The 27,428-nt window shown below is 48.0% G+C and overlaps 1 protein-coding gene across 2 annotated transcripts in view; it reads right to left on the minus strand.

Moving 5' to 3' along the window:
- Positions 1-952: 952 nt before the first annotated feature.
- Positions 953-27,428, minus strand: part of LOC144110990 (vasculin-like protein 1) — a 73,791-nt gene continuing 47,315 nt past the window's right edge. For both annotated transcript variants that reach the window (XM_077644066.1, XM_077644065.1), the window contains 3 exons: positions 18,881-19,008; positions 3,847-3,949; positions 953-2,306 (listed from right to left, as the gene is read on the minus strand). In XM_077644066.1, the coding sequence (XP_077500192.1) occupies positions 2,121-2,306; positions 3,847-3,949; positions 18,881-19,008 (417 nt within the window). In that variant the 3' untranslated portion in view covers positions 953-2,120. The remainder of the gene's footprint in view (positions 2,307-3,846; positions 3,950-18,880; positions 19,009-27,428) is intronic.

Genomic DNA, 27,428 nt, shown 5'->3' on the forward strand with positions numbered 1-27,428 from the left:
ACACATATCGTATCCAGCGCACCGGCGTACACATATACATAATCGGTAGCCGTTCGGCTTCGTCTTCAGGCTGATTGCCCTTCTTTACTCGCATTACACGCAGATGAAAACTTTTTTTTGCCGTTTTTGCTATCCCCAAATTGTATTATACATGAGTTTTTACAGTGATTTCAAATTGTAGTCCATTTAATGCAACAATTTCTAACCTTGTGTTTGGCACATAACAGCCTTAGCTATTTATGTGCCATAAAACCCAACATTACACACATTCTAACCCAAGGAATATGTGATGAGAATATATCACAATATATTTGCTGTTTAAGCAGGTCTTATGCAGTGCATACAGGTCTTATGTAACGCACATTTCTGATGGCAGTTGGACTGCAATTGTTTGGCTGCACTAAATGCACTTGTATTAGTGGCTGCCACTCAGGTGACAGAATCAAACCCAGAAAGATCTTGGTCATCACTGTATTGAATGACTTGCACAAAGAACAGCCCGTAGGCATGCATCGGCAAAGCTTGCGATCAAACCAGGCTTGGTGAGCACGGCCAAACTTATGCAACGTTGTTTTTGTCAAATATCAGTACAAAAAAAAAGCAGAAATAAAGGTTTCACAATTCCTGCGAATTCTGGCCAAATTGGGTGCATGGTAATGCACATTCTCAGAGTCAAACTGCCACACTATGCCCTGAAAATGGATGAAAAGGTCTTGTGCAGCAAGTTTGAGGCTGTTCCGAGGACGTACTGAGGCTAGACAGCAGCCCCTCAAGTAGACATGCTGAACATCAGTAGAGAAGATAGCCTGTGAGCGTACATAGCCTCCATCAAAATAAACCACCAAACAGAAAGCTCCGAAGGCCAGTGAACTCGCAGACAGCGGCAGCGCCCTTGCAAGTGTCACTGTGCAGCCTGCTTCCCTTTGCAGAGGAAGCAAAAAGACTCCCAGTCTTTAAGTTCATACTTTTTTATTCAATCTTTTCAACAAGAGAGTGCGCAGTCAAATCACTTTGGAAGGGATGTCATTTACAAGAAACATAAAAATTCGCTGTACAAAAGAGAGAGAGTGGGGGAAAGGAAGGAGGGGGCTCATGAGAGAGAGAGATAAGCATTGCCATGCCACTCTCATGTTGTGGACTTGGTCACGCAGTGAAGGGGAGGCCCCCACCGTGCGACATCGCGCTCATCTATGTACACAGTCTTGCCATACCCAAAAATCTAGATGGGCGTGGAGGCAAAAAGTGAGCGGGTCGAGTTCACAGAACTGCACCCTCCTTTGACGCACGCACACACACTCCCCGAGGGCAGCGGTTCCTCTGAGAGAGACAAAAGTGAACACTATCGTAAAATGTAGTTGCATGCTCACTTGCTGCCGAGTAAAGCGCCCAAATGCAATGAATGTTGTGCTCTCAACATGCCAAAACTGCACCGAGCCAAATCTTACCATGATCCTCAGCTTGGGATTTTAGACAGACAGCCTCCAAAGCTGGGTGAGGTGCAACTTGCGTACCAGGTGCACCGACTTGCACCACACAATTTCCCAATTAATATGAGAGACATGCCACATGCTGCCCCTTGGCCTCACATGCAGCTACTGCTCACAACTGTGCAGTGGTGAAGAAAAGCGAGACTGATTGGCATGGCACATGGTTGTGTGTGAAAGACAGAAGCTCACAATGTCCAGCTCCAGAATCCAAGCAACAGCAGCAGCATTGCAATCACCAAGGCAGTGCATGACCACAGTTGAGAGATGCACCTTTCATTTCGGCACACAACTCTGGGGAGGAGCCAGAAATTGCGAAATGTCAATCGATGCCCAAGACAGGCATGAAATGAACCAGACAGTGCACCAACATAGCGTCCCAGCGACAAGCGCGACAGTCATGCACAAATAGTCCCCCCGAGCGGTGTGGGAAGGTCTTTGGCCACCATTAGTAATTACGGCATCACCACCAAGAGGGGGCCCAAGGAAGGGAGACACCCAGTACCCACAATCCGTGCCACAAGAAAAAGGCAGACACCCGGAGACCACCGTTCGTTCCGAATCGAGCAGGCAGCGTCTCTCTCGGGGAAGCTGGTTGCCCGCTGGAGCAGTGGGCCAAGCTGGCAGTGGGCCTTGTCAGTCACCGTCCGAATCTGTGTCGGACGACGATGAGGAGCTCCAGCCGTTCCCCATCACCAATCCGGTGTACACCTGGCTGCAAGCCCGCCGGGGACTCCACAGGGATGCGCGGTCAGACAGGGCTGCGGTGACGGTGCGCTGGGTGTTGCCGTTGCGCTGCTGCTGCTGCTGCTTCTCCTGGCGCTGCATCACAGTGGCACACACTCAGCACAAACTTTTTTCCATTGAGGGAAACCTGGTGCATCTAGCAGTGTTGCTCCAGAAGTGAAGATATTCAAACACAGCTGATGACACGAGGATCAAAAGTGACACGACACAGCGCTAATAGCACCTGGTTTCATTTGTGGCTAGGGTGAAAAATTGGGCTAGTTAGTTGTTCATCATGTTGTAAATAGACTAGCATTTGAGATGGGGGCCAGGAAATAAAAGAAGCGCGTGTGCAATATTGCAGGCTTCGTTTATTATCTTGGAAAAGAGTGCAGCGCAAAAGACGATGGATGGTGTTGTATGTTGTGTTTGTTCTTTTCAGTCCATTGTCTTTTGCGCTGCGTTTTTTCCCCAAGGTGCTGTACCAACTAGTTCAAATGTCAGTATTACTTCAAATATTATTTTTGGCCATTCTGCAGCACTCTAGTCTTCAAAAGCCAAGCCAAGTACAAAGTCAACCGTGTAAACAAACAAAAGAGCCAGAATGGTGCTGCTCAGACACGCACGGACCATGGAAATGACAACCAAAAGGTGAAGCGCTCACTTGCAGCTTTAAGTACATCTAAGCTAAATATACATGGAACGCCAACCAGCAAGAAACACTCAACGCATAATGATTGACAGTCACAGGCAGGGCCATACTTCACGCTTCATGCTCGTCCGCCGCTGCTGACTGCTGCCGAGACCAAGAGTAAACAGCTAACCACGACAACCTCTAGTGTGAATAGTTCCACACCAAAATCAACTTTCTTTTAGAAGCATTCAATAAATACAAATTATAACTTAAGCAATGTGCACATTATTTTTTCGTGTTGCTTGTTTCTGCTGAGCATTTGGCATCCACAGTATACATTCGGTTTGGGATCGCATGCGAATAAGCTCCCCAAACTCATTACATGGTGAACGTCATTTGAACCTGATGAGATTGAATGTTCTCGTGCAGCAGCCAATTAGGTATTGAAATTAGATGCTAATGCAAATAGATTCTAATGACAATAAATTTGCTAGTATGACAGGGGAATTATATTTGGAGTCAACTTTTTTTGGTCAGCCAGGGCGAAGAGTTCATCAGTTGACTTATACAGTCGAGCTTTTTCTCAAGCCTCCAATTTTTCTACCACACAGTTCAGTACTGGCAACGTGCAGTTACCTACTTTCCTCTTTAGTGGCACTATAGGCAGATACAAATGAAGAATGAAGTGGCTTTTCCCCATCAAAGGACCCCCTTTTCTCATGACCCTACTAGTGTGACAGTGCAGAGAGGGGACTATCCCCACTTCATCTGCCACTCCCTGTATTGTCATGCTAAAAAGGTCATGAGAATGGATGGCCGCCATTGGCTGGAAGGGGCTCCTTCAGCCCCTTTCTCCAGAGACTATAATAAGCTGCAATTCATAACCTGGAAGCACCTGCCGAATTCACTCCAGTTCTTGGACACCCATCAAAAGGTTAATTCCTAGAAGCAGGAAAAAAAAAGTGTGCATGACAGCAGCAGCTCAACAGTACAGACACCCACCATTTTAGTGATGTACTGGAACTCGCGGAGCTCGTCTTCGGTGAGCGGTGCATAAGCGTCGTCGTCCGAGGCATCCTCCTTCCAGCCCATCTCCCGTAGTAGCCTGCATGGGGGATAGCCACACTCATGACAAACACCCATCACGAACACAGAGGAACCAGATAGAGACAGCAGAAGTCTATACTTCCTCTCACAAGTTGGTTACAGCCCTGTGAAAGGTAGAGCTCTCTCATCCAGTCAGGGCCAAGGAAGACAACAAATAGTCCCTCAAATATCTGAGCAGTGTTGTGACTATTCATTAAACAATCATTGCAGTAACTGAAAAGGTAGTTAAGGATGGTGTTTTGAAAGTACAGCGAGCGTTTCAAGCAGTGGCTAAATTAGCAGAAAAACTCCGCACAAACACGGCACTGTGCAGAGACGCTGCAAGGTGGTGCGCCTCCATTTGTAAACATGGCGTCTGCTGAGCTGGCCAAATATCCTGTGCACTGCTGCTGGACGCTGGTGCCATTTCCTCGCCAGGGATGGAGATACTAGCTTGCTGGGTGAGGGGCACTGAGGAACATGTTTCGCAGTGCGTGCTGGTCTGACTGGCTCATAACACCGCAGCCTCCACCATGCTGCAAACAACTTGTGAGGTAGAGTACAGTAAAACCTCGTTCATACGTTTTTTTTCATTGCCGGAAAAGATATATTGCCTGTGAAAACCTATGACCCAAACCTCCTGAAATGTAACTGCTGAATGAGGTAAAAAGACATTGACAATTTCACTTTATAGAAATGTCGACTAGCATTTCTTGGCAGAAGAGCTGAACAGACCCCATTCCAGTGCTCACTGAATTCAGTCTGCGTTCGCGCTCTTTAGCGCAGAAGGAAATACAGTCAACGACTGAAGTTTCGGACGCCCAAATTTTCGGACATGCCTGATATTTCGGACGCCTTCGCGGCACCGCCACGAGCCCCATAGAATCAATGTATAAGGACATCTGAAGTTTCGGACGCTCGAACCCTCCACCGTCCAATTTTCCGGACTTTTTGACGCGACGGAAGGTCATTTGGCTTCTTGCGCAGCACCCTTGCGAAGGAAATCGACTTGCAGCCGAAGCATATCACCGCTCTGAACCACAACTAGCCGAATCTAGCCGTCACACAGCGATTTGGTCTGGCCACGTTGGCTATGTTCAACGCCGCACTTCTGCCTCCTACGGAGTTTCCGGAGGTGCCGCGGCGCCATTTCGTTCGTTTGCGCAGGCCACATTTTGGCTAGCGTGGTGTGTGGTGCGTGGTTGTGCTGTTGTGTCCCTCCTTGGTTGTGTCAAGTGCGCTCTGCGACGCTAGGCCTAGCTGCTTCGACGCTCGTCAGCGAACTGCACTGTTTGCAACTTGAGGATTTCGCTCGCCTGCGATGGCCCCCACTCAGTCTTCGTCGTCCTCGCCGATGGCATCGAAGCGCGGAAAACAGTACCGTCGATTAACGATGGAGAAGAAAGCCGCCATTATTAAACAAGTCGTGAGCCAGGGTGTCCATCCAAATCTCGAGGAAGCTCTCGTCGTGTGGCTTAATTCGATGATATCAAAGAGGTTGCCGGTCTTGGGCTGCATCTTGAAAGAAAAAGAGGAAACTCTCGCGGTTCAAATGGACATTGAGGATTTTAAATTTAGTGATGGATGGTTGAGAACTTTAAACATCGGAATGACCTCAAGTTCAAGAAGATGTGCGGTGAGAGTGACGCCGTCGACAGTGCAGTTATTGAGCAGTACCGCAACGGAAAACTTCCGTCTTTGCTGCAGCAGTTCTCTGCTGACAACGTTTTCAACTGCGACGAAACTGGTTGGTTTTTTAAGTTGTTGCCAGAAAGAACACTGGCTTTTGCTGCTGACCCATGCCACGGTGGCAAGCATAGAGTAAAGAACGGCTGACCGTTCTCGTCGGCAGCAACATGTCTGGCAGCGAGAAGCTTCCCTTGTTAGTAATCGGGAAGTCAAAGAACCCGAGGTGTTTTAAAGGGGCAAAGCTGCCAGTGTTGTACGAAGCCAACAGAAAGGCATGGGTGACTCAGCAGTTGTTCGAAAGTTACGTCCGCAGGTTGGACAGGAAGTTTGAACTTCAGAACAGACGTGTCGTGCTCTTCATTGACAACTGCGCCGCTCATGGACACATTAAAAAGTTGAAGGCTGTCCAGCTGGAATTCATGCCACCCAACACGACTGCAGTCCTCCAACCGATGGACCAAGGCGTCATCCGCAATTTAAAGCTTTTGTACCGTTCACGGGTACTACACCGCAGGGTGCTGTGTGCGGAAAACGGCAAAGATTACAACGTTGACCTTCGGTCTGCTGTTGGAATGCTTGCTGACGCATGGAAGGCAGTGAGGCAAGACGCTATTCGCAATTGTTTTCACCACGCGGGCTTCGTACTTGCCACAGAGGCAGCAGACATTCCTGAAATCAACAAAGCGATTGGCGTGTGCCCGCCCATGGACGACGTAAGCACGCCCATGGACGACGTGAGTCCGCCCTTGGACGACGTGATCAACGACCTCCGCTCTGCTGGGGTTTCCATACCCACAGAAATAACTTTTGAGCAGTTTGTTGACGCTGACAACGGGCTCGACTTCTGCGCAGAACTGACTGACAAGGAAATAGTCCGTCAGGTTGTGGGGAACTCGGATGACTCCGATGTTAATTAATAATTGGTTTTTTGGGGAAAGGAAATGGCGCAGTATCTGTCTCATATATCTTTGGACACCTGAACCGCGCCGTAAGGGAAGGGATAAAGGAGGTAGTGAAAGAACAAAGGAAGAATAGGTGCCGTAGTGGCTCCGATGTTGAAAATGAGGAGCCAATGCCTGCACCGCCTACGAGCGCCGAGTTGACACGAGCACTGTTGACGCTGTCATCGGTGTACAGTGCTGACACGACCCTTGCTCAGATTGAGGAAAATATGATCGCATGCAAGCGGAACGCCACCCAAACGACAATAAACAAGTTCTTCAAGCCACTGCAGCAATAACACCGGCTGCCCTGACGGTACACATGTACATAATAAACCGGCAGTCAGCTGCATTTTTGAACGTCTCTTTTTATAGCCACTTCACTGATGCTTTGGCAGGGTTTCGGAAACCCGGTACTTCACCCTTTACCCTCTAGATCCGAGGAAAAAAGAAAAAAGGTGCGTTTCTTTTGCACGCATTCATTTTTTTGGACTGCCTGAATTTTCGGACGTTTTTACGTTCCCTAGAGGGTCCGAAAAATCGGTCGTTGACTGTATTTAAGGGGAGACACGGCTCTTTGGGAGCGAAAATCGGTCAAAAAACCAGATTTTCAGCCTTCTCACTTTTGGATTCCTGACATCATTCTGCACCTTTCAGCAAATTTATATTTAAAACCGACATGTATTTGCACTGTAATATTGAATTAAAACGGCGTGGTTTTGCGAACTGCCCTTTAAACCGAGGTATAATCGTGCTAGATTCAATCGCGCGTCGCGCAAAAACTAGAAATCGCACGGGTGCCATCTTGGTCCTGTTTGAAAGCTCGCACTTCTGGCTTTATTTTTCTCTTGGCGAGCCACCCTATGCATGCCGCAGTAAAAAAAAAAAAGCAAGCGCAAAATTCCCTTCAATGTGCAGTATTATTGGTCAGCAAAACCACGTGACCCAAATGGCACCATCTGGTAGGCTTAGGCAGGTCGCGCTGTCATGAAAGCAGCACAGGCCGCCATTTTGAGTAAGTCCTCGCGACTGAAAGCAACTATGCCTGGAGAACCGAAGAAGTTTCACTCAGTGTACCAGTTCATCTGAAAACGAAGAAAGCCGAAGAAAAAAGTGCACGACCCTGCTTCGCTTCGGTTTGAACTCTCCGACCGACAAGAAGCGAGTGCTGACGAGCAGCTGCCCGACAGGTGCAGAGAACCAGACAATGCTTCGCTGGGCGATGCATCTCCGGACAGTGCATCCAACGCATCTGCAGACTCCTGCTGTGTGAGAAATGACTCAAAAGTTGTCACCGACAACGACTATAGGAAGCGGGCGCTCGTGAAAAGGCGTTGTTGTTGTGTTGTGTTGTGTTGTGTTTTATGGCACATAGGCAACTGAGGCCATCATGCGCCAAGAACAAGGTGTAGGAAAATTCTTTTGTTGAATATTATAGAAATGCAAGAATAATCCTTGCTCTAGCGGCCCTCAACCATTAATATTACCCAGTGAACACATACACAAATTTTATAAATGGCTACAAGTAAAAGCTTTAAAGAGGGCCGGGTAACCTCTCTAGCCTTCCTTGGCTGCGGAAGGACATCGAGGCTCCCAACCAATCAAAATAAAAGCCTCAGCTTTCTTCTCAGGCCTGAGAAATTGGCTGAGGTGTACTAAAATTCAAACAAACCAGTGGGTAAAAATTTAGAGTCTCTTGAGAAATCCCGTTTCGTTAAGAAAGCTAAAGACACATGATATATTAACAATTGCATCGTCTCCTAAAAGCAGCGCTGGATGAAAAGGAATGCATTTATTATAAAATTCAGTAAAATACGTTTTTCTTATTTCTTCCAGTTCCACACAAGAGAATAAAATATGGTTAACCGTAAGTTCATCTCCACATTGTTGGCAAACAGGTTTGTCTTGTTTTGTTAGTAGGAAGTTGTGCGTAAGGTGCATGTGGCCTATTCGGAGACGGCATAAGATCACTTCCTTGAAACGTTCTTGGTGCACACACGACTTAAATTCACCTAAAACTGGTTTTAACAAGTGTAGTTTATTTTTAACCTCATTGTTCCAAGCCGACTGCCATTTTTTTCTTAGTTTGCTTGCTACTAATTTCATGCAATCATTAAACGGCATATTTACTTTCATTATTTCCTTGCCACGAGCTTTACCAGCACATACATCTGCTCTCTCATTGCCTTTTATTCCCACATGACTCGGGACCCAGCACAGTTTTATATTTTGTCCTTGAGCTGTGTCAGTTACTATGTTGTGTATGATGTCACCGAGCAGAGGGGAGCTTGCATTTTTAGAATGGAGAGCTCGAAGTACACTTAAGGAGTCTGTGAAGATAACAGCATTTTTGAGGTTCTCATTTAGTATTTTTTCTATGGTCATCCATACTGCGTAGCACTCCGCGGTGAAGATGGAGGAACACTGTGGTAGTCTTTACTATTTGCTCCAAATTACCTCGCACCGCTGCGCTTCCTACGCAGCTATCTGTTTTTGATCCATCAGTATAAAATTCTGTAAAACTACTGTATTTTTCTTCAAGGGCACGAAATTCTTGTAATATATGTTGCTGTGGAGTTCGCTTTATACGGAAATGTGCAAGAGTGAGGTCACAGATTACAGGAAAATTGAACCATGGAGGCAGTGGACCACGTCTTCGAGCAACGCCAGGTAATGCATCCATTACGCCGAGGTTTTTGCACACATCTTCAAAACGCAGGAGAAGTGGCCTTATTGCTAATGGTTTGTTGTTAAATAGTGTTCTAGATGGGCACTTTGTGACTATTTGGTGACAGATATGTTTAGGTAGTGAACAGATTTTTAAAACGTACGAGCAAGTGAGCATGGTTCCTCTCTCTGTAAGCGACGGCTCGTCGGCTTCCACATAAAGACTGTTTATCGGTGACGTCCTGTATGCACCGGTGGAAAGACGCAAGCCTAAATTGTGTACTGGGTCTAGCCGTTTAAGGTACGATTGCCTCGCTGACCCATAAACTATGCATCCGTAATCTAATGTAGAACGTACGACAGAGCGATGAATCCGTAAAAGACAAGTCCTATCGGAGCCCCAATGTTTTCGTGAAAGTACTTTTAGTATATACAGAGATTTCGAAGCTTTCTTTTTGAGTATGTTTATGTGTGGTAGGAATGTGAGCTTTTTATCATAAGTCATTCCTAGAAATTTGTGCTCATCTTTAATTGGCAGTGGGAATTCATTTAAATACAAGGAGGGATCAGTGTGCAGTCCTCTTCTAAGTGAAAAAAGAACAGCTACTGACTTTTGCGTGGAAAACTTGAACCGTTTCTGTCTGCCCATGTTGTTAGTTTATTTACTGTCATCTGTATTTGCCTCTCACACGATGAAATGCTAGAGGATGTGCAAGCAATCTGGAGATCGTCGACGTAGACAGAATACATGATAGACTTTGGGATTATTTTTGCTAGGGAATTCATTTTTACTATAAAAAGCGTGGTGCTTAAAATGCACCCCTGAGGCACGCCGTTCTCTTGAATGAAAGTTTTAGAAAGAGTGGCATCCAGGCGTACTTGAAATGAACGGTTGGTCAAAAAGTCACTCAAGCATTTTAGCATTCTACCATGGATTCCGAGGTCTCCAAGGTCCCGCAGTATGCCAAACCTCCATGTGGTGTCATAGGCTTTCTCTAAATCGAAAAAGACCGCAAGGCAGTGTTGCTTGCGTATAAATGCTTCTCGGACTGTGTTCTCTAGGCGGACTAGATGGTCGGTTGTAGAGCACGCCTTTTTAAAGCCACACTGATGGATGTCAAGAAGATCACGAGATTGTAATATAAACATTAATCTAATGTTAAGGACGCTTTCGAAAGATTTGGCAAGTACGCTTGTTATGGCTATAGGTCTGTAATTGCCAGGGGAGGTAGGTACTTTTCCCGGCTTCAACAACGGTACAATTATGGCTTTTTTCCATGCCTCTGGAATCTCTCCTGATAACCATATTTTGTTAAAAAATTTCAGAAGCGAGTCTACAGCATGTTCGGACAAGTGGGCAAGCATTTCGTAATGGACTTCATCTGGTCCCGGTGCAGTTTGTTTACCCGAAGAAAGTACACTGTTAATTTCTTGTAGTGTAAATGGGCTATTATATGCTTCGTGAGCACTGCCCTTTATCGGCAGTCTTTCTTTTTCGGCTGTGTCTTTATATTTTAAAAATAATTCTGTATAGTTAGAGGAACTAGATACAGTGGAAAAATGTTCACCTAATATGCCTGCTTGTTCTTTTATATTTGTCTGTACACCAGGGGCGGTCAGAAGAGGAACTGTGAATGGAGAGTAGCAACCATCCATTTTGTGTACTGCCTCCCACATTTTTTTCTAAGAGACTTGGCTGTTTATCGAGGAAATGAAACGCTGCCAGGATGATTTTTCGGCCTTTCGACGTATGTACCGCGCTTTTGCTCTCGCTTTTTTAAAGTTTATAAGGTTCTCCTGAGTGGGGTATCGGCGAAATATACCCCAAGCTTTATTTTGTTGTTTTTTTCCTTCTTTGCAATCTCGTGTCCACCACATTTTATGGTTGCGTTGTACTATTCCTGAAGATTGGGGAATAGCCAAGCGTGCGGCAGAAAGAATGGAATTTGAGAACTTTTCATTTATTTCATTTACATTAAGATTTTCTAACGTAATGTTTTCTAACGTGGCTGCAGTTCTAAACAGCTGCCAGTCTGCTAAATTGAGCTTCCAACACCGTGGTTTTGTCTGTGTGACTGATGGTGGAGATGACAGGCAGATTTTAACAGGGAAATGATCGCTTCCGTACGGGTTGTCTAAGACATCCCATTTAAAGTTGTTAAAAACTGAAGGAGAGCTAAAAGACAAATCTAAAACACTCATTTTTCCTGAACTAGCGGAGCAATAAGTAGGTTTACCGGTGTTCAATAAACAAATATTGTTGGATAGTATAAAAATGCTCAATAAACTGACCTCTGCTATCGGTTTTCTCACTGCCCCAGAAACAAGAGTGTGCATTAAAATCGCTAACTATCAAGTGTGGCCCCGGTAACTGTTGTAAAAGGTTCTTACTTCGAAATGTGGATGAAGATATACGCTACAAATTGTAATGGTTTTGTAACCAACCACGGTGGCTGCTACGGCTTCGAACCTAGTTTTGAGTTTGATCTCGCTAGCTGCTACGCCAGGTTGCACAATGATGCCTACGCCTCCCGAGAGTCTGCTCGCCCCCTCTCGGTCACGGCGGAAGACAGTATACTTCTTTAGCACCTTTGTGTGCTGAGGGCCTAGATTGGTTTCCTGCACACATAAAGCAATAGGAGAAATTGTGTTTAAAATGTCTTTTATGTCGTTATAGTTATTTACGAGACCTCTGCAGTTCCAGTGTATTATGAAAGCCATCTTAATGTTGTGTGCGTGTGTGCAGATAAAATTAGATTAACTTTGATTTGGCCCCTTGACTCGGAGCCTCACATTTTTTTGATCGATCCAAAGACCTCCGCCGTCCGTCCGATGTGGACGGCACGGGGCTGCCCTGGGTCGTGTCCATCGCCTCAGCAGAGGCGCTGGACGACCGTGCAGGATGCACGCTGACTTTTGAGTTAGACCTCGACCTGTGGGAAGAGGTCTCGAGGCCCGCTGACCCGGGGGTCTGCGCAGCCTGCTTTGGGGTTGGCGGAGTAGTATCAGCTACTCCACTAGGGGGCGCGGATGGCCCTGCCATAGGCCCACTGCGTGCGGCCTGGACAGGTGCCGAAGCCTGGTGTGATGCGCCGCGCCCACGCACCACATCGACGAAGGTTGTTTTCGCAGTGAAGGAGAATCTGTTTGTTTCGGCGTAAGAAATGTTTTCAGTGGTTTTCAGAGTAATTATTTCTTTTTCTTTTTTCCAGCACGGACAAGCCCTGGAGTATGCAGCATGGTCTCCCTCACAATTAGTGCACCGCGGGGCAGCAACACATTCATCTGACTGGTGGTCCTTCGAGGAGCATTTCGCGCAAGTTTTGCGGCCGCGACAACTGTGTGAGCCGTGGCCGAACCTCTGGCAATTGAAACATCTGCGTGGGATGGGTATATATGGCCTTACATTTATTTTCAGGTACCCGACTTCAATGCTTTCAGGTAGTGTGCTGGTGTTGAAAGTGAGGATCATGTGTTTCGTATCTATTTCCTTGTTATCCTTCCGGATCTTTATCCGCTGAACATTTATGACATCTTGGTCGGCAAGGCCTTCAAGCATTTCTTTTTCAGAGAGGTGAACAAAATCAATTTCTGATATGACGCCTCGGACTGTGTTCAAAGATCGGTGTGACGTGATGGAGACAGGAATCTCCCCTATCGATACAATGTTTGCAAGTTTCGAGTGCTGGACAGTGTCACGTATTTCGAGCAGTAAGTCGCCACTAGCCATTTTTGATACCTTATACCCACACCCCAAGGTATCTATCAGGCACTTTGCTACCAAGAATGGGGAAATCAGTCTCGCTTGTTGTTCTTCAGCTTTGCTGTGAATGACGTGAAATTTTGGGAATGACACTTTTCTTTTTTGAAAAAAATCTTCATCGTTCCGCCCTCTTTTTAGAGAGCGATCAGGTTTGGAATGGAGGGGAGCCATAAAAAATTTAGTTTTTCAGCCATGGTGCCAGCCACCCACCACGGAGCCCAACGAGGGGACGGGACAGCAACTTGCACGCAAGTCCTGCCCACGCCAGCTGTACACCTCACCTATAACCAAATATGACGAATCCCAGGGTAGTTCGCCACACAAGGTTAACCCTAGCCGCCCATGAAGAAATGAAAAAACCAAGAAACGACGAGGAGACAGGACAGTAGTCAGAAAGAAGACAGGAAAGTAAAAGATGTAGAGGAGGACAGGAAAAGGCGACTGCCGATTTCCCCCGGTTGGGTCAGGCCGGAGGTGCCGTCTACAGGAAGCTGGTGCCAAAGTGGCGTGTTGCCTCCGCCGAGGGGCCTTAAAGGTCCAAACGCTCGGCATCGGCTCAACCACCAGGATCCCCTTTTCCCTGGACACAGCGATGCCACGCACGGCGAGGCGCGGGTGCTCGGGTCCGTGGTGATGCACTGTTCACCATCATCCCCTTGCGGGGATGTCCCTGTGGAAGCTCGGGAACCCGCGGTGTCGCCACTCACCATCGCGACGCCTGCAAGCTGCAGGCGCCCCCCTGCGGAGCTCGTGAAAAGGCCCCACTCGAGCAGCTTGCATTAACGGCAGCAACAGCACGAAAGACGGAGCCATTCACAGAGTTCGCCGGGGCAACTGCATCAGTCGCAGACGAACGTAAGGCTGCGTTTATTGCCGTCAACACGCGTGCGATAAACTTGCTTCTTTGCGCCTTGCACTGCCAGAGTTGCCAAGGACACGTGGAGATGGTAAAAGGCAATCACAAATACGGCCTTGCAGTGAAGCTGACGGTGGTCTGCGAGTGTTGCGGCGAGATCATGACTGAATGGAGTTCGCCAAGGGTATATAGCAAAAAGATGTGTAACTCATACAAAATCAACATGCTTGCCAGGCACACGCTCGCAACCGGTAACGGCCAGAGCCATGAAAGACATTTTTGCCGCGATGGGCCTGTCAAGCCAAGGCCTTCACAACAAAACGTTTCAGCAGAATCTGGAAAAAAAAACGCTGAAGTCTGGTGCGACACGTGCAGCTGAGGCTGCTACGGTGCAGTGCACACAGAAAGTAGTATCAATCTATGAAAATTTGTGTTTTGGACACAAAAGTAACACTGCCGTGTGCTTTGACGGCACCTGGATGATGCGGGGAGATTCTTCGCACGTAGGAGTTGGTGCTCTTCATGCGCTACGTCCTTGATTACGTTGTGCTCTCAAACTTTTGTTTGGGATGCGAAATTGGCCCCAAACCTGACTCGTAGGAGTACCGCATAAACGCATGCAAGGGCCACACTTTTTTTTCCAGATTTGAGGGCCAATTTTCAGGACGCGGCCCATACAGGTGATTTACGAAAAAAAAACTTTTTTTTTAAAGGTGCACTAAAAAGGAATCTGAACTCGTCTTTTTACTGCGGGAACTCGATCTACATGTTCCGAGCAATTTAGGAACTTTTGATTTATTGTCCTGTGTGGCCGATTTCCCTAATTTAAATCGGATTAAGCGTCCTGGCTCCCACTTTTTTTTCGAGCTCAACGCTGAAGTTAGAAGGAGTCAACCAATGCGAGGAGTGCCTTTCAGCCAGTCCCGAGGAGGCTTCGCTTTCGCTGTTATTTTGTTTGCTAGGTTTCTGTGAATAAATAGTTTCAGTTGCAGACAACACAGCCGCAAATTAGGCCCACAGAAATAAAAATACACGTGGACTTTGATTTATGTATCACTAAGCCGATGGCAGAGCCGGGAACGTGTAGATAGAATTCCTGCGGTAAAAAGACTGGTTCAGATTCCTCAGATTCCTCTTTTTGCACGGCTCGCTCACAGCTTGGTTTTTGCAGCTTGTGTTCCTCAATGCATCCTTTTGGTTGCACCATCGTCAGATACTGTTCTCGGCCACATCGAATTTCCGCCCGCCGCACGCTTGCTGTGTTCGACAGCCAACTCCCAGCCATGTAGTTATTAAGGTGCTCGCCCATCATGCTGAAACTTGTGGGGATCTGCCCTGCAGTCCCCTGTGTAGGCTTTCGTGCGATGCAACATGCAGCAGCAGCCTCGCCTCGAGGAGGGGCACATTCCCTTGTTAGTTACCTTAACTAACGAGAGAGGGCGCCAGCATCGCAGCGCGAGAGTCTGCTTGCAGCTCGCGCGCGGGAGAGAGGATGGGGCTGTTCGGCTGGGACTGTCGGCGAGAGCGGACGTGTCGCTCGCGGTTCCGCTCTTCGCCAGCGGGGCGAGGAAGCGGCGGGAAGACTGGCTCCCGTACCTCGTCCCGTCCGGCGTCGGAGTATATCTCTTGCCCTAGCGTGGGCAAACATTCGCTCAGAACCTTGCTGGTGAGTCGGACGACCTCGATTCATTAGCGTACCTTGTTGCTAGCTGGCATTATTGTTGCTGTAGCAATAAATGCCTGCTTGTCTCAGCGAATGTGTCATTCCTTTGTTCCGTCAGAGCAAGGCCCGCTGTGGTTGGCGTGCGCTCGGTAGCGTACGCGATCACGAGGTGGGGTCCGGGCGGCTTTGAACCGTGTCAGCCGCAATGAAGTGGGGAGAACACAACGCTGGAGCTGGTGATACTGATGCCGATGCCGATATGAATAGCGGGTGCTCGCGGCGGAGGAAATGTTGACGATGATCATGAGCCGTAGCCTCTAGTGCCATTCACGGGCGGCACCTCGAAGCTCCTGCACACATGCATCGTGATCGTGGAGGCCACAACGCGTGCATTTCGAAGGCTATTCCTGCATGGGACTTGTGAAAAGTTTGGGTGCGGCCTTTACATGAATATTATTTTTTCTAATATTTCCAACTGGAAAACAGGGTGCGGCCCTTACACGCGTTTATAGGGTATGCTGGGTGGAAGGAATCCCATCACTGTCAAAAGAACACAGACTAAGTCTGCATAGATGGAGGTTGAAACAGGATTGATCTTGTTTCAGCGATCACTACAACGCAATCAAGTAAAGTACAGTACAGTAAAAGCTCGTTATTCGAACTTCATGGGACCAGGAAAAAAGTTTGAATTATCCAATGTTAACATTGGCCCCGAGAAAACTGACAAGAACCGTTTGCATTATGGTATATGTAACGTATTTACTCGCGTAACAATCCCATTCGCATAATGAACCCACCGACCCCCGATTTTGGCCTAAGAATTTGAAAGAAAAAAAAAGCGTCAGTCGCTAACGCTTCCCACCGTTTTGCACCGTCACGGTCCACAACGCACTTCTTGGCAGTGCGCCAAGATGCTGCGCAGCGATAACATCACAGTGTGTTTACCTTGTTTACCTTTTGACGTTAGCTCTAGCAAGGGGCAGAAGCGAACTTTGCAGAGTGCTAGCGCTTGTCCGGTTCTGCAAGCCTCATTATCAGTACCTTCGCCTTAGGGGCGACCCACATGGAGTGAACTTGCGCTGTGGATTTTGAGCGGCGCGGCGGAAAACGGGCGGCTGCCACCAGACCGCTGCTGCCAGGATTTAGAAACGGCGCGATTCCATATGCTTAGTAAAATGCTGAAAAGAACAGCTGTGCATTTACAATTAGGCTATTATTTACTCAATGACAACCAAGAGGACGAATTATTCTTTCTGACCCCTTTCTGAACCAAAACAGTTATCTTACTCGAACCTCCCGCGCTTCTTGATGTCAACCGACGCGTAGCGGCTAAGCCTAGCAGCTTTGAAAATCCAGAAGCATTCTGAAAATCTGGCGCGTTTCATCACTAAAATTTTGTGCAGAGGGCATCTTTAGACAAAGCGAAAGCTTCGTGCGAATTTTGTTTGCCGCGAACGTGAGGCACAGTGTAGCGGCAACGACGAGTTCGTGGTAAAGCGAGAGGCCACTTCGGCAGGCGCGGCCATGTTGTAGAAGCGGGCGGAAGTCAGACGCGGTCTCGCCCTGATTGGTCCACGCTGATAGCCCACATTGGCTGTTTCCGGCCAGCCGGGTGATGCTAAAAGCCGGCGTCATGATCGCGGCTGACCGCGTGCTTCCGTTGACGGCTGATGGGTGGAAGGACAGACGACAGTCGCAAAGAAAAAAAGTTTTTCGCATGTAATTTGTAGCGCCTGTCCGAAGTCATAGCCTTTCATGGGTGTTAGCTGGGACCGTGCTGCAGTACTTATCCGTATTCCGAATTAACAGAGCTCGAATTAACGAGTATTAAGTTGAAAGTTTTGAAGGCTGCGTGGAAATGAGGGTAGGCAGACGCCACCGCGGCCGCCAACTCCTACCCTCCGGCGCCAACGGCCACCGTGCCGTTGATGGCGCCATTTAGGCTTTACCCACTGTTTTACGGTTTTATCTGATTCCATCTTCTGTCCCCGTTTAGGACGGGCGCAGCCTTTAACTATGCGGAGGTGTTTTTTTTTTTTTTTTTGCCACGTGGTGTGTGCCAAGCCGCCCAGACGCGGCTGCGCGTAATTCGAATTATCCGTAGCGAACCGACTCGCTTTCAAATTAACGGGCTTTTTTATACAGAGATCTCTATGGAGCTTGGCCGGACAAAGTAGTGTAGTTCGAATTATCCGAAAATTCGTATTATGGAGGTTCGGATTAACGAGCTTTCACTGTACCATGTTGTGCGATGGTGAGAGCTGCACTTACAATGCCATCAGACATGCGAAGGTGTACGGTTTTGTGGATGTATAAAAAGAGGACTGTATAAATCACATCCAAACACGTATGGGAACAGCACTACGAATCCTGATACAGAAACATAAAGGTGAAGGCGTGCGGGGCCTTGGCAGCAAGGGCAGGCTCACAGCTGACCTCATAAGCAAGCTGAGTGCCTATTATGGGCAAGCCTGAAGTCTCACAATGGTGATGTTAATGCCGTGCAGATAACAGTGACGGCGACATACTGCCAGGTCACATCAACTGACAGCTGCTCAGACCACAGCCTGTGTCCAAGTGGCAAAAATTCTTGGTGGCGTCCAAAAGTGGCAAAAGCGAAAGGTGAGCCGCAACCAAGGCACACATAGCTTGCCAGCAGCAAAATGGCTGCTGTTACAGACGGCGACGGCAGCTTGCATCTATGCTAAATCATGAAAACAAACTTTCGGTAGAAAAAATCGTTTCCACAGAAATGCTGGCATCTATGTCAGTCCGATCGGACTTCACAGGGTCCAAAATGTCAGTCATGATAGATAAAGAGAGGGGGGGAAAGGCAGGGTTGTACACATTCCTATGAGGTGCTAGACGGCTTCTCTGCGAAGTTAGAAAACTGTGGAAGTCCGAATTAATACAGTCCAAAAAATCGGTCAGCTGCTTACTGCTCTTGTGCATGCACTTTTTTTGGTGTCCTGTCTTTTACCTTACTACAGTGAAGCCTCATTACTTCAACGTTAATTCCGATACACGGTCCCAGCCAACACCCATACAAATCTACAGCATTGAATGCTCATTAATTTGAACACCGCTTACCTCAACAAAGGCTAACAAAGACCTCCGCCATCCCGCCCAAAAAAATACAGCGCATATCTTTTTGTAGTATGCTGCACCTCTCCCCCATCTCCACCAGACATGGACAGAGCCACCTGGATTGTTACTCTTTGAAGTGCACGCTTCTTGCTCAGCCCCTACTACTAGCCTTAACTGTCAGTACCTGGGGAGCAGCACTCCCATCAGCTAGTATGAGCACGCATCACTACTCATCCTACAGAAAGCCACCAATTGACAGCTATCAGAATGGGGGGAAAACAAACCTCTGCTCTGCCTCCAGGGAGCTCGAGAGTGGTGGGTGTTCGGGTGCCTCCAACGTCAGCTTCCCCACATCGCAGGCCGACGACTCCAGGTCATTGCCCTGGTCAACATTGCTCTGGCCGTCATCCACCTGCACAAAAGCATCTTCTTGCAGGTGGCACATCCTTCACCCACACCTACATCTGTCAGCTAACCATTCAAGAGCTAAACCTGTTCCTCAAGGCATTTACAGTAGAATCTCGACGATACAAATCTCACAAGGTCACAAACAAAACTCCTTGCCTTCTTAACCACATTCTTAATTCTAAGATTAGAAGTTGGGCCACCCCAGAAAATGGATTCATTAAGGTGGATCAGTCGGTAGATTACCATGTATACTCAAGTAAAGGCTGCACTTTTCTTCCGTAGTTATGACGAAGTGTGGCCCTTACACGGGACCAGCATATTTTCGCTTAACCACATTCTTAATTCTAAGATTAGAAGTTGGACCACCCAGAAAATGGATTAATTAAGGGGGGACGCGGGTCTTGAAATCGCGAAAAATGGTCAAAAATGGCAATTTTCAAAAATTGCGATTTTGAAGTCTTTAATGTCCCAACTATGCCTCTACAAAATATTTTAGCTGAATTCCAACTGAAAGTATGAAAAAAACGGCAATTAAGAAACGTCGGTGAGCCGAAATTGAACGCCAAGCGCGAAGGTTTGCCCCATTTTCAAGCTGCCGTAGCTCCGCGCGACGCGAACCAATCGGCGCCATCTTGGTCTCGTTTGAAAGCTGGTTTCCCGCTCTCCAATTTGGCGCCTTACGGCAAGCTGTAGACCCTCGCACAGCGGAGCTATCAGCACCCGTTCGCAAGGGGGAAAGCGTCGCGAGACAGCCGCCGATTGGGTAAAACGGGCGCTCCTCGAGGTGCAGCCCTCTGATTGGCCGTGACGCATGCTTTGCCCCCCGCGGCCGCGTTGTTCGGCTCCTTCCCGTCGTCTGCTTTCGCCTGAACGCCCGTCATTTTTCGCGCTCCTCTTTGTTTCCTAGTATTTTTCGTTCTGCCGTTTTCCTTATCGTTATTGTAGACATTTTGGCTATTGAATCGCTTCTTTTAGCCCCGAATTTCGTGCTTTTGCGTGTATTTGCCTGCCTGGTGTCTTTGTTCCGTGTGTCACGATGGCCCGAGACGCGCGCTTGAAAGCAAGCACGCGAAAAGCAGTCGGCAAAAAGAGACGCGCATGGAATAAGTAGAGCGCTGCATCGTCGAGAACTGCAGCTTCGGTGATGCCGCAAGCTGCTGTACCCTCGGTGGATGCGGCTGGACTGAGCTCGCCAACAACAGCTTCGCCGGTGGACGCGGCTGAACAAACCCTGTTGACGCCAGCATCGCCGGTGGACGCGGCTAGACAATGCCGATCGCCGTCAACTTCGGCGTTACCGCAAGTCTCTGCAGTGCCGGTGGATGTGCCTGGACTAAGCCCGTGGAAAATATCGACTTTTGATACGCTGCAAGCCGCTTCGAATTCCGTGTCGTCGGAAGCGGCCGAGCCGGCTGACCTAAGCCTAACGTCGACTTCGGCGTTTGCGCACGCCGCTTCGTGCCGACGGACGCGGCTGAACCGAGCTCGCGTGCTCAACGCTTCGACAAGCACGCGCAGCGCGGACCTTGGCAGCGCGCCAAGCCACTGCCGCCGCTGATAACGTCATTTGTTTTTTTTTAAATATATATATATTTTGAGGAGAGCTCCGGGAGGGGGGGGGGGGGGGGGGGGGTGGCGCTCGGCGAACTTGGCAGAGCGCCAAGACGTTGTGCGCTCTAAGCTGAATCTTGAACATTTGAACATTCGCATTAGACCCTCCTCACTGTCCTGTTTTTAACCTCGCAAGAAGCAGTTTCTCGCTTCAACCAAGGAATGGCAACAACCAGCAGAGCTGTTGCAGCACAGCTTGGTTACAGGCCTGGGAGCTGCCTCATTGGTAGGAGCCTTGAAAAAGATAAACAGAGGCTGTGCAGGTCTGATAAGGGTCACACCAATGCTGAAAAGGTGAAGAAGAGGATGGCCAAGAAGCACAAGCCTGACAGCACCCAGGACTACTGCCCAGGACTTTTGTGAATGTGTGGCAGATTCAAAGAAAATAGCAAGTGATTTTCGGAGCTTTTTTTTTTGTCAAGTGCCAATGCAATACAGAGGTTTTCATAATCTTTACATGAACAGATTTCTGTAAATTTGGTGTTATTGTGTTCAGCAATGACTGGGCGGCATGCTAAAGCATTAAATTTTTCCATATGATCAGTAAACAAAAATGGCAGAGTAAGCAAAACTTTGAATGCAATTTTCTCAGCTTTGCTTTTTCGATCAAATGCCTTTGCCTTACGGAACTTTTCATAATGTTTGCATCGACTGATTTTATTGAAGTAGGTATCATTTTTTTCAGCAACACCTCAGCTACATCCTAAAGCTTTCCAATTTTCATTAAACCCAATAGACTAGCAATTAGGTCAGATCTAAGCTAATTACTCCCACATTGTTTTTTTCTTTCCTACTTTGTTATTCATTCATGACCTAAGTGATGACTTTTTAAAAATTTCTTTAGCTTTAGGATGTGCAATGGGCCCTTAAGAATGACAGCATTACTTTAAAACTAGTTTTTTTAATTAAGAAACCACCATAATGGCCCGTAAGAAAAGACCTAAGTGGCATAAATTATTTTGCCATATCTTCATTTCTAGATGAGATATATAAAATCTGAATATATATTTGGGATTAGCATTCAAAGATATATCTGCATGCCAATTCTCAGGAAGATATGTTAAGAAATAAAAAAAAAGTTTTCAAGACCCTCATCCCCCCTTAAGGTGGATTAGTTGCTAGATTACCGTGTATATTCAAGTAAGGGCTGCACTTCCGTAGATTTGATGAGGTGCGGCCCTTACATGGGACCGGCATATTTTCGTAAAATAATTTCAACTACAGCAGTCACGATGATGCGTCCCTTTTTCATCCTGTGACACGCATTTTTAAGACAAATTAAAGCAATCCCAGCAAATCCTTCAAATACATAATGCACTGAAAAGAACGGATGACACAACACGGGCCTGATAACTGCTGCAAATTAAATGCATAAACTAAAATAGGTTGCCAGATCGGCTTACTGGCAAATGCCATGTGGCTTTAAGTAAGATCAAGATCCTCCGAAGATATGGTGCCCAAATGACAGTTGCAATGCCTTGGCCATCAATTCTGAGCGGCGCACCACACATGCGATCTGTGGCCGTCAGTGTGAGGCGGCATTCATCTGACCTGTTTTTCAGGGCACTTTCCTGTCAAAGGACTCGTGGAAATGAATTACAGATTCATTTTAATGCGAGGCTATCGTGTGACGTTAACAAGATTAGACCTTTTATAGTAAACCGTGGCTAGACTCAAGCACTTTCGCTGCGGCTTCAATTCAGAGCACGCTAGGCCTAGCGATATCAAAGGCTCGAGCCTGATGGGTGCCGCTAGTGCAGATACTCCTCATTCTAGTTTTTCGTGCAGCAAAACGTTTTCCGCTTTCTGGAACGAATGCCAAGCACATGAGATAGCAGCGCTGAGGCACTGCATGATCGTGGTTCCAGCTGGAGTCCGGCACGGGGGGGATGACGCGTGTGTGGTCGTACCGTGTGTTGCAGGCAGTTATCAGCTATCGGCTTCCAGCGTAACGTACCACATGGGTAAAGTTTTGCATACATGAACAATTCTCCTGGCTGGCCCTTTTTTTTTAATTACCGGCTGCCAAGTTGGGGGTGTGGCCCTTGCATGAGTATAGTCACCAACCGTTTATTCGGACCTCACAGGGACCGAGGAAAAGTCCGAATAAGCAGGGGTCCAAAAAAACAGATTCAGAAAAAAAGAACCCTTTATTTTTAATACTTGCTCGGACTCAGCAATCTGCTTACAGAAATCGTAAATGTGCTGTTGCACACTGCTCCCTTGCACACTGCTCCGTTGATGTGCAATCAGATCAGTCTGAATCTCTGGTAGGGTCGTGCCATCACTATAGGCAGCAGCGCACATGGTGCTTCACATTCCGACTCTGAGTCGTCGTTCAGCGGAGAAGCAGAAGCCTGACGAATTATCTCGCTGTCGTGGCTTCGGGTGGCTGACGTCTAAATTTTTATATTTTTTTTATGATGGAGGAAGACTAATTGCTTCGCTGAGAATCTTGGCGTTGTTTTCCATACAATCTGAGACCACTTGCCTCGAAATATTGAATTCCTGCATAACTGTGCTCCAAGATTGCCGCTCTGCACTTGCTGAACAAGGTGGCCTTTTCTGCCGCTGTCATTGTAGTACAGTCGAAACCCGCGATAGCGAAATCTCGAGAATACGAAATTCTCGCCGCAACGAAATATTTCCGAGATCCCGGCAAATGCCCATAGGGGCCAATGTATTTCGTATCTCTCGGTAACGAAACATTTTTGTACCGCAATCCCACGATAACGAAATTTGCTGCAGCGTCGGTCCGCATACTGTCTCCCATATTATGAATAACAGCGTCAAAAAAGCACTCAAATTGAGCAAACTGCAATAGCGCGCTTGCGTGGCTACAGCGAGAGCATTGGCGCCTGGCAACCTTGCAGCCGGAACAACTTTAAAAACTTTAGCCACCTTGAGCCGGTGCTAGCCACCATACCGGCGCAGCGCGTGTCCTCTGTGATCGGTTCCGCGTGGTTGTTTATCTCGGAGGCTATGTTCAGGGAAGGCAGCCTCGCAGCGACACCATCAGGGGGCGACACTAGATCATCAGCGCTGCACTTTTAGGCCTGCGAGCGGTGCACATGTGTTCGTTGTGTGTGGTGGCGGTGTGTATGAGCAGCAGTCCGCACGTTTGCGTTGAGATGTCTCCGCCAGCCAAAAAACGTGTGCGAAACTGACGACACCGAGGACCAAGGTCCACAACATGGAGAGACGGTAAACCCGAACCCGAGGAATGTGTTGGACGCCTTTGACACGATCTGGTCGTTCTTAGGCGCACACGACGACGACGTGGCAATGGATCACTTCTTGCAGTGTGAGAATAGAACCATGAAGTTGCTGCAAGGCAAGGCTCGGCAAACTAAGCTGACTGACTTTGGCAATAAATTTTCTTTTTGCGGGCTGTTTTCTATCTTTTCTGTCTCATTTTCGCGGCAACGAAATTCTCGCGAAAGCGAATTTTTTTGCTGTCCCCGGCGATTTCGTTATTGCGGGTTTCGACTGTATATTTACCCCACTTGCCAGCTTTCCACGGCGCAGACTGCGCGGGCACTCTTGGCGCCATTAGCCACCTGACGCAATGTTTCTGTATGCTGCGTTGGTTTGCCACAACCTCGACACACCACACAAGACAAACACCAGCGCACCGTCAGACCAACAGTCGCACAAACTAAAAACATGGCCTACTTGCAGTGTCGTACATGAGGAAAGAAACAAACATCAGCTCCTGGATTGCCCAGACATGGCTTAGGAGACTAAGCTGAGACCGGAACTGCTGTAGCCACTCTACCAGCACAACAAGGAAACGATGATGATGATGAGTGGGCATTTGCAGTAGCGCCACCTCGTGAGGCAGCAAGGAGGTGCAGTTAAAAAACAATATGATGTTCAGCAGGTTGAACCATGCTTCAGTCAGCATCAGTGGAGGCAAGTGTTGTTGATCGAGTTGGCTCAAGGAATGCCCAAAAAAATCAAACCGGAGATTGCAAGGTGTCAAAAATTTTGCTAGTACAGTAATCCCTCGTTATAACGAAATCGCTTTACTCGAAATATCGCTTTATTCGAAATTTCTTCCGGTCCCAACCCAAACGCATGCATTTTAAGCTGCATTACTCGAAGCGCACAGAGCTTGACCCGCTTAGAGCGAAGTGGCGAGTGGAGGCATCGCCGCCGCGGCGGCGACCCTTTTGCGCATGCAGTCTGAAATTAATACCGCCGACGAATTAGTCTCATGCAGGCACAGAAGAGACCACAAAAGTACCAAACCTACAACCGATGACCTGCCTAGTAATGAGTACCAAGCAAGAGCCAAGTGCTCCCATCTATTTAAAGCGGATGCAAACGGAAGTGCGCCCGAATCAGTCACAACCGCATCGCTGGTGTCCCCCATGATAGAATCCAAACGAAAATTTCCGTGACGCTTTGCGATGCCAGAAAACCACTGTCTCTTGGATGCCGAAAAGTGGCCAAAAGACCGCGGGCAGACTTGCGCCGCAGCATTCCAAGGGGTGCGCTCGGTGAGCAAAATTTTACCGCTCTAAAGAACATTTCTGGCGCTGAAATGTGCCAAAAAGCACGAAGGAGGTGTCCCTCTGATTATAATGAGCCCATTCACGCTTGCAAGTCGAGAGCGAGTGAGCTTTCGGCAACGAACTGAGCTGCTCCCTGGCTGCCGTAGTCGTCACTAAGCCTAACCGTTTCACATCGGCCAAAGGAGACGAAACTCCCGAAAGCACGCGAACAACTTCATTTCCGAGAGTTTTCGCATCAAACGAGACGGCAACGAGCAGGTCACGCTTGCATATGTGAACAACGGTGTTGTCGAGCTGCTGCCTAGTTGCAAGCGACTGCTGGTCGCACACCCATTAACGCGTTTGACGCGAGGAGCTACGTTAACAAATCCGGAAGACGACTTTGGGGAAGCCGGTCTAGAAATTTGCTTGCCGCTCGTCATAATCGGGCTGTATCGCAGTAAAAGACTGCCCTTAGCTTTGTTGCACTTTTCACAATGCAAATTGACCGATAACTTGCCGAAAACACGAAAAATCCGAGCGTCGCCAGTGGCGAGTCAACGCAACCACGGTGTTTCCCCGGCGATTTTCTCGAGCTGGTCATGCTCGATTCGCGCCATCCGACCAGACAAACGGTCTAAATGCGTGGCAGGGTCATTGAATTTTGTTCCTAGACATCTGTCAACGGCGCAGACGCGACGCTGCACGAACACCAACACTTGAACCGTAGAATTAGCACAGTGTCGTCGACAACGGTGCGCCAAAAAACTCGCCCAAAAACTTAATTGCAAACTTCACAGCTACACACCTCGGGGGAAAAAAAAAAAACTGCCAGTAATCATGCGAATCCCCTACTGCAAAACTGTTCAGTTTTCACAATCACGCTGCATACCTACAATGAGCGGCTAATCGTTTTTCGAGCACAACAAACACAACCTCAGATTCGAGCCATAGCATTTCCCTCTATGCGACACTCCCAGATTTGCAAAAAGGTCATTTAGAGCTGCTTGTGCCAGTCTGGTGCTTTGAACAGCCCGCACCGAGATGAAATTTATTTCGAAAGGCTTGCAATTTGCCTCCGACTGTTCCGAGATGCGAGGCAAGCTCCATTCAGCAGCAATTTCACTGCAGTTGATGCATTTCATTCTTAGCTTTGCAGCTAGTCCACACTCGACATTGTCCTTCGTCATTTTCACAGTCCTGCGACACGTCTGGCACGCAGTAGAAGGCAGTAAACTGTTCACTGCATCAAGTCAACAATCGTGAATGCCGTCGACGCCACGCCCGGCGCACTAGGCGTCGCTGCAACAAAAAGTTCCGTTTTTCACGTCTTCGCATGAACCGATTCCAGCTCAGCAGTTCTCTCCGCCGCTCGCTGCATCAGAACTTCGCACTTCTCGCTTGACAAGAAGTGCGCGTCCACTCTTGTGCATTCTGGTTGCAAGCTGAAGCTAGCCAAAATAGCCACATCGGGGACTGTCGAGGCGGCCGCACTTGCCGAACCGCGTTCCGCTGTTGCTGTGCACTCCGTTCGCGAAGGGTCCGCGGTGGTTGCCGCTGAAGACAGAGGAACTTTGTGACGCTTTTCGGCACATTTCTTCTGTTTTTTGCCAAATCTGTGCACGGTGTGGAACTTTCGAGGAATCGCGACTACCCGCGCCTTGTCAAAATGGTGTCGTCCGTGTTTCGGCACGGAGCAGCGGAAACGGAATTCGCGCCACGCAGAGACCCATGAAATAGCTCTATGCTGCTTTTCTTTTTTGCTTTGTATTTTGTTGGCTGGGTAGTCCGGGATGCCTTTGCTAGGTGGGAAAGCAAGCTCAAAGGATGCTCCTTCGAATGAGACCAAGATGGCCACGATCCGCCACGGGGTTTTGAATTCGCGAATGCTACAGAACGGGCGAATTCGGCACATTGCATGCGCACGGATCCTTGTCATTTGAGTTCTGTTGTAGCCGATATTGCAGTTATAACATGTCTTTGGGGGCTGAATTTTCAGCAATAGATGCAAAAAAGCATAATGAAATTGAAAAGTCGTTTTCTTTTCGCGATTTTTCTGTCTTCATGACCCACCTCCCCCCTCTTAATCTGCAGATGCAGTCGATTTACAACATGCTGCAGCTCACCGAAAACTGCGTTAGGTATCCAACAGGACTGTACCCTGGCAATGTAGTTGGCACATGGCATAATGCAGTTTTGGCCTAACATGCTAGGAAAGCCCCTTTTAGAACTTTTTTCTAGTGCACGGATCTTGCACACCCCTGCAAAAATGCTGCAAGTGTATGCACGCACGCAAAACTTGTGAATGCGTTCT

Source organism: Amblyomma americanum, chromosome 11 (assembly GCF_052857255.1).
Source record: "Amblyomma americanum isolate KBUSLIRL-KWMA chromosome 11, ASM5285725v1, whole genome shotgun sequence".
Taxonomy (NCBI): Eukaryota; Metazoa; Arthropoda; class Arachnida; order Ixodida; family Ixodidae; genus Amblyomma; species Amblyomma americanum.